The 7,615-nt window shown below is 38.4% G+C and overlaps 1 protein-coding gene across 1 annotated transcript; it reads left to right on the forward strand.

Annotated features, from left to right (window-relative positions):
* Positions 1-262: 262 nt before the first annotated feature.
* kcnk1a (potassium channel, subfamily K, member 1a) lies at positions 263-5,504 on the forward strand. The gene is made up of 3 exons (XM_082151088.1): positions 263-1,040; positions 2,942-3,337; positions 3,661-5,504. The coding sequence occupies exons 1-3, from the start codon at positions 686-688 to the stop codon at positions 3,924-3,926; spliced, it is 1,017 nt and encodes a 338-aa protein (XP_082007214.1). The 5' UTR covers positions 263-685; the 3' UTR covers positions 3,927-5,504.
* The last annotated feature ends 2,111 nt before the right edge of the window (positions 5,505-7,615 follow it).

The following is a 7,615-nucleotide window of genomic DNA, read 5'->3' on the forward strand; positions in this document are numbered from 1 at the left end:
ACTTTTCAAAACTTTTGTCATAATTAGTCCATCCAATCACCACCTGGTCAAACCTGTTCTACCAGGTAGGCCTAACAGAAACTATCCCAATGATGGCCCAGTATGTCTTTGAGCAGATGCGGACTCTAAAGGGGCTTTCACTTACCTATAATATTGTCTCTTTGAGACAGCTTGCTTAACTGTCTCTGTCTCTCTTATAAAGGCAAGTTCCTCTGGTTTACCTTACTGGGTGCGCCCTGCCGTGATAAATGTGATGAATAAAGCTGATCTACGTAAGGTGACACGCGAAGGAACAAGACGTCATGAGTCTGACGTAAATCTACTACGGCGAAGGTAATCTTATAAATATTAATCAGGTAACGCTGACGCCCATTGCAACCGTCCAATGGCGAAGGCTTATCTATAAATATTAATTAAGTAGTGCTGACGTTGCGTTGTTACCTTCTACAGGCGAACGTTAGATTCATGAATATTAACGAAAACCCTTAGCCATAGTACGATTAGTCAACGCGTCTACTGATAGTCCGTCGCATCAGCTCCGCAATACCGGCAGGAGACAAACAGGAAATTATAACTTAAAGACAGCTGTAAGAGTTTATTTCTTTGTATGAAACGAGTTTATTTTGTTATTGTACTGGACTAAGTTACCTGTATTAATTATCTCACCTATTTTTCCGCGGAGACAATGCTTCAGTGTCTATCGGGAGGTTCGTGTGTGCGTGTCATAGAAGGTTACAGGTCTACGTGGTATTTTCTGGTATTGGTGGCGGCGTATGTGGTGTATCTGATATTCGGGGCTTTAGTGTTTTCCGCGGTGGAACTGCCGTATGAGGAGCAGCTTCGAAAGGAGCTTCGGGCCGTGAAGCAGCAGTTTCTAGATGACAATGAATGTCTGTCCGATGAAAGACTTGAGGAGTTTCTGGCTAAAGCATTAGAGGCGAGTAATTACGGTGTGTCGGTTCTCAATAATGCCACCACTAGCTGGAACTGGGATTTCACATCTGCACTCTTCTTTGCCAGCACTGTGCTTTCCACGACAGGTGAGCACAGACATTCTCTTGACAACACTATTCATTATAGGATTTTTATTTATTTAAAATATATATATATATATATTTGTGTGTGTGTGTATTTTAACACAGTTTATTTACATGAGATAATTCTGATAATCTGAAGTCATTCTGTACAATTATTCACCCAAGAGGCTGAGACAGAAAAGAGGCCAGTCATTTCATTAAGGTCGACCTGTCCTCTCTGATCTGCGATAAAAGCATTAGCCTCTATAGATTACGCCTGTGTTGTCTGACAAGCTTGGATGGTCTTGTTAAACAGCCCAACATTTACAATTATATTTTTTATAAATACTAAAATATGCTTTAAAACAAGCATGCATGTAACTCTAGAAAAGAGACATGCCTATAATGGGTCCACTCCCTCCATAAATAGTCAAAAGTCAACAAATCTTTATGGGCCTGGCCTTGATTGTTAACATTTGCAATATTAATTAGGTACTTGCCAACATAAGACAATAAAAAAGGAGGTAAATAAAATATTTTTCTTAATCTGCAAAAAGAAAAAGAAAACATAAAACAATAAAATAGGATACAGTGGGAGCTTAGACACTATTTCATACACACACACACACACACACACACACACACACACACACACACACACACACACACACACACACACACACACAGAGAGAGAGAGAGAGAGAATTTATTTTTCTTATTATTTCTTTTTTTTTCTTTTTTTTGCTAATTAAACTTGTTTGCAAAAGTTCAATCACATGAGATAAAAACATATATGTTTTAGAAAAAAAATTATGTTATTTCACATGGACCAAGTTGTTTCTAATGGGCTTCTTCATTTCAAATGACCTGCAGTGTCATGCAATTGGCAATTGACTGAGTTACTATTAAACATTAAAGTCAGTGCTCAAGATGCTTTATTAAAGGGTTAGTTCACCCAAAAATGAAAATTCTGTCAGTAATTACTCACCCTCATGTTGTTCCAACCCCGTAAGACTTTCGTTCATCTTCGGAACACAAATTAAGATATTTTTGATGAAATCTGAGAGCTGTCTCACTCATTCATAGGCTGCTAGGTAATCGATATCTGCCATCCCAGAAAAGTTAGTAAAGATATCGTTAAAATAGTCCAAGTGACTATAGTGGCTCAACCTTAAGTTTATCATGCGCAAAAAACAAACAAAAATAACGACTTTATTCAACTATTCATATTCTTTTGTGTGGGCTTCTGAGTGAGTTCACGTAGTGTAACAGCGCAGCGCTTCTGGGTTGTACATCTGAACGTAGGCTCACTATTGGCCAGCATTACACGCATCACACACATGACCAGCGTCAGCCAATAGTGAGCCTACGTTCTGACGTACTAACTTTCCTGGGATGGCAGATATCAATTACCTGGCACCCTATGCAGGAGTGATTTTTTTGGGTGAACTAACCCTTTAAACATTAGTATAAAATTAGCAACAAATAGAACACCAAATAGGCTACTTTATTTGGGACCACTTTTGAACCTTTTCTGTTCTAATGATAATGACCATCCTCACAGGTCCATTTTTAGAGGTTTTAGTATATTTATTAGGATACTCTTTACAAATATAGCAAGTGCATACTCATATATTTGCAGTCCCTGTGGAGCCCTAGTGGTTTTGTAATTCAATGTGGATGATCTGTGGGCGATTTGAAGGGTGTCTGAAGGATAAGCATGCAGTGTGTGTAGTGTTTCCGAGGATTATGTAACTTAATCCAACAGTATTTAAGTTCTACAAAAGGAAACACCCTTGACATTCCTGGTGACTTTTCTTTATGTCATTAAGATTATGTTTAATACACAAATTAACTGGTTCATTTGAGTAAAATGCTAGATTGTACAAAAGACCTTTTCAAAGAGCTTCATGTTTTCTTTCCAGGGTATGGCCACACCGTTCCTCTGTCGGATGGGGGTAAGGCCTTCTGCATCATTTACTCAGTGGTGGGAATCCCGTTCACCCTGCTGTTCCTGACTGCGGTGGTCCAGAGGATCATGGAGTTCAGTACCCGCAGGCCTGTGGAGTACCTGCACCATCGCTGGGGCATGTCCAAACCTCTGCTGGCCGGCCTGCACGCTTCCCTACTGGCCGTTATTACCATCTCCTGCTTCTTCCTTATACCTGCCATCATCTTCTCAGTACTGGAAGAGGAGTGGAATTTCCTAGAGTCCTTCTATTTCTGCTTCATCTCTCTTAGTACTATTGGCTTGGGTGATTATGTACCAGGAGAGGGCTACCACCAGAGGTTCAGAGAACTCTATAAATTGGGCATTACCTGTAAGTGCACAATCAGTTGAATCCTTATTAATGTACAGAGACATATATTGTACATTTCATTTGACATTCATACATCCACTACTGTTCAAAAGATTAGGATCAGGAATGTTTTCCTAATGTTTTTTTAAAGTCTCTTATGTTCACCAAGGCTGCATTTATTTGATAAAAAAAATACAGTAAAACAGTAATATTATGAAATAGTACAATGAAACATTTAGCAGAACTTTAACTGTGGACTTGAACTTTAGCTTAGTTTGCTAAAGCGATCCCTCAAGGGTCATATTCCATCTCTCTTTAACCCTATCTGTCTTTCTCCTATACAGTCTATCTGATATTGGGCTTGATCGCGATGTTGGTGGTTCTGGAAACCTTCTGTGAACTTCAGCAGCTGAAGAAGCTCAGGAAGATGTTCTACCTAAAGAAACAAAAAACAGAGGACCAGCTTAACATCGTGGATCATGATCACCTCTCCTTTGCCTCTGTGTCTGACCAGGCATCCTCATTTAGAGAGGATAAGACTGATGTGTTTCCTGATGACATGGTCTCCACCTCACCTACTGCCACCTCTAATGGACCAATGGGCCAATGAGGCATCCTGAAATTCTGTATCTAGAACCCGACACATCAATGTTTCTGAAGCACCTCCTCTGAGAGCATAAATGGTTTGTTAGTGTACTCTGCTGTTAAGTTAGCTAAAACGTACCATAGATATGAATACTTGAAACACCGGCTAAAGGTAAGTTACAGTGCTGTGGAAAAGGATTGTATGAATTTGTAGAATAGTTCATAATATCATAATATCAGATATTCTTCATGCAGCTACTGAACTGAAAAACGTGTTGTGACCAAGGTGCGCGTGTGTCTGTGTGTGTGTGTGTGTGTGTACGACGGATAAATCCATCCATGAATTCTGAAAATAAATAGTTAACTGGTAAGTGGTCATAGACTAGCTGTACATATTCCGGTTCTTGTTTGGTAAGGGATCCATATCCTGTATTATAGGTTTACAGATGTAATAATGTAAATCATGTTTTCTGGCTATTCTAATTTGAAGAATTGCTTTAGGCTGAAATATACCACACATCTTTTGTGTCTGAACAAGTCAGCGCTACACTCTTAAAAATAAAGGTTCTCTATTGGCATTGATGGTTCCATGAAGAACCTTTAACATCCATGGAAACTTTCCATTGCACAAAAGTTTCTTTATAGTGGGAAAAGGTTCTTTAGATTTTTTCAAATCCCACTTAGAAAAATGGTTCTTTTATGAACTGTCCACTAAAAGGTTCTTTAGGGAACCATAAATGGTTCTTCTATGGCATTGCTTTGACCCTTTTGGAACATTTATTTTAAAGGTCTGAGCCACACCAATTTTAGGCAGTCAGTGTAGACAGATTTAGCAGAAAATCACGCAGTGTAATACAGGCACAGACTCCGATTTTTTTTTTATCTCATGATTCCATCCAAGCATTCCGTCAAAGGATATCAAACATGTTATCAAACTGGTGTTTTCATTTGGCAGCAACAATGTGCACAATTATGCCTAATTTTGTTGTGTTCATAACTTGAAAGTCTGGTAGTGTTTGATCCTCATTTGTTTAGTGTAAAGGTTGTGTAGTGTATTCCTGCCTGAAGGCTATTCAAAGTCTGCAAGTGTACGATGCCAGTGTCATTCGATTTTTTGACAGGGGCAGGTCCCTGGTGATTTATTTTTATTTTATTTTTTACATTCCATAATGCTTAAAGGGAATTTTAAATATATATATTTTAGTAGAGGCATAAGACAATCAAAAAGCTGTATAATTAATTTAAAGGGATACAATTTATTTTATTTTTTTTTGCCTTTAGCAATATTGCCTATTCTGAAGCAGTAGTTGCAGTTTGAAGTTTGTTGCAGTAGGCAGTGTCCACCTAAGGGTGCTGTAGTGCATTGAGTGCCATTACTGTTGTTTTGTAAGCAAAAAACAGAAGTCACATCAGTGCATCAATATGCTCTTATGAGGGACTGGGTATACTGCTGAAGGAAATAAATCAAATTGTATCATTAATTTATAGTTTTCAGTTTTATATTTTTATTTTATTTCACATGCCTTAAAATGCTGAAAGTTGTACATTTAATGTATGTTTCAAGTCGCACTTTATCAAAACAGAATAAACTGGTAATAGATAATGTGATTGTATTGTGTCCATTCTTCAGCAAATAGCAAGATGCTGTACAGTACATACACAACAGAACTTGCAGGACACATATTAAAAAAATATCCAAACTCATCTCCTCCACCTCTCAGAGTTTACCTCTGATCATTTTGCTAGGCTATATCAGTGTGTTAAAACCTTGCTGAGTGGGGGCGAAGAGGCTTTGTGGACCCGAGCAGCTGGAAGGTCTGTTAACAGTCTATCAGGATGCCTGCTCAGTGCTGTTAAAAGAGATATTTACTCTGCTGTTTGAAAGTGAATTCGATGCCATCCTGTAATTGTGGTGCTGAAATTGAGCCGAGGTTATGTTAACAAGGCCCCGCAGCTGAGCTCACCTTGTTAAACTTGAACAGGACATATTTCAATAAGTTGTCCTCAGCTTAGAGCATGTGAAACTATAAGTGACCTTCTTGAGTTCCCCTAGACATTCACCTGAATGTTGCACTCATTATCATCACAGCATACGATATTGTTGAGAACTGTGAGTTTGTTAATGGACAATGTATTTTGCTTGTATAGCCGACATAGGAGTTTATATTTCAGGGGGTTCTCCAAGGGTAAATAATGGGAAAACTATGTTGTTTAATATATTTGGTATTCAGAATGATTTCTTGTTAGTGTCTGTTGGTTTTTATTTTTGATTCACTATACCATACAAATTACAATATAATTTGTTTTCCTATACCTCAGATCTCAGTAATGCTTCATTTACTGTACTGATTTGAATATGAGATACGTGACCCTGGACCACAAAACCATGGATCACATGGGTAATTTTTTTTAAACTGAGATTTATACATCACACGGAAGATGAATAAATAAGCTTCGGAAACTCTAGAACACAAGTTCAAAAATCTGATTTGATCTCCATTCAGTCTCATTGTTATCTAGGAGAAAGAACATAGATATTAGAGAGATCTCTTGAATTTCCTTTCCCATTGAAAATTGGATGTGCGGTACCAAAGGTAAAGGTATTTTGTCTGACTGTTGAGAGATTAACTATACATACAACTATACATATTACATTTCCCTATTTGAAGATATGAAATAACAGCAACATAAATTTGAATGATTTCACTCAGCTTATAGGTTAGATGTCTAAAATGTACATTTAACTCATGGAATTACTGAAAATAACCCCATGAATTACAATAAATATTAAATTAAAAATAATAACTGCACCAAATCATGGGGGAACCATCTTACCCCAAGGGTCTAATTTGATCTTTTCACTTTGAAAAAAAACATCTCGCCCCAGGTGGCATCCCTTCTGTTCTCCTTAAAGAGAACAAACTATTGAATACTGCAGTTTTTATTTGTAAATGTCTCCTTTTAACTTTGCCTTTGGTTTGTCCTTGATAAATGTGAATGATCTCCACTAGCGCTTCGATAGTTCTCACCCAAGATTTTTCAATTAAACTCCCTCTCCCATGGCCTGTGTTTATCCAAGCCAGTCTACTTCATTAGATGTCAGGTCTCGCTACAGTGTGTGCCAGGCTCAATTTTGAGTTAAGCATATACAGTGGCTTCTCCCCACGGCGTTCTCCAACGGAAGGTGTCGGGAGGGTATTGATGGTGCTGTCAGAAGTTTTTGCTTAGCTAAGCACAGGTCTCCTGACTGAGGCGGTGGAGACGGATCTTCCGATCGATAGGTGCCAACCAGTAACAATGAACTCCCCTTCAGACACACACACAGACACGCACACACACACGCACACCGTGGCTCACACCCCCACAGTTAGCCATCTTTCAAAACCTGGCTGTGGACCGTGAAGCTGCCACACTGCAGGGAAAAGATCCCCACACATGATGTGCCGGCGCAATGCAGAAAGGGGACCAAACTCCAGCACCCTGTGTGCAACTATGTCCTCAAAAAGAAAGGTAAAAACTTACACATTTGATTAAGTGCTGAAAATCTGAGTGACATTTTAATGACCAAATGGCATTATGATGATTTTAAGGTGTTTTGTTAAGACTGGCTTTGATAATAGATCTTTTAATCCTCAACTTACTGTCTTAAAGTCTTGCTTTTCTTTCCTCTGCTATTTAATTTAGAAATCTGGCATTCATTTTTTTTTTTTTTTA

This window comes from Leuciscus leuciscus, assembly GCF_965113295.1.
Source record: "Leuciscus leuciscus genome assembly, chromosome: 21".
In the NCBI taxonomy this organism is placed as follows: Eukaryota; Metazoa; Chordata; class Actinopteri; order Cypriniformes; family Leuciscidae; genus Leuciscus; species Leuciscus leuciscus.

Coding starts and splice junctions, on each gene's coding strand:
- kcnk1a (XM_082151088.1), top strand. CDS start 686: ATGCTTCAGTGTCTATCGGGAGGTTCGTGTGTGCGTGTCATAGAAGGT. Junction 1,041..2,941: donor CACTGTGCTTTCCACGACAG/GTGAGCACAGAC, acceptor TTTTCTTTCCAG/GGTATGGCCACACCGTTCCT. Junction 3,338..3,660: donor CTATAAATTGGGCATTACCT/GTAAGTGCACAA, acceptor TCTCCTATACAG/TCTATCTGATATTGGGCTTG.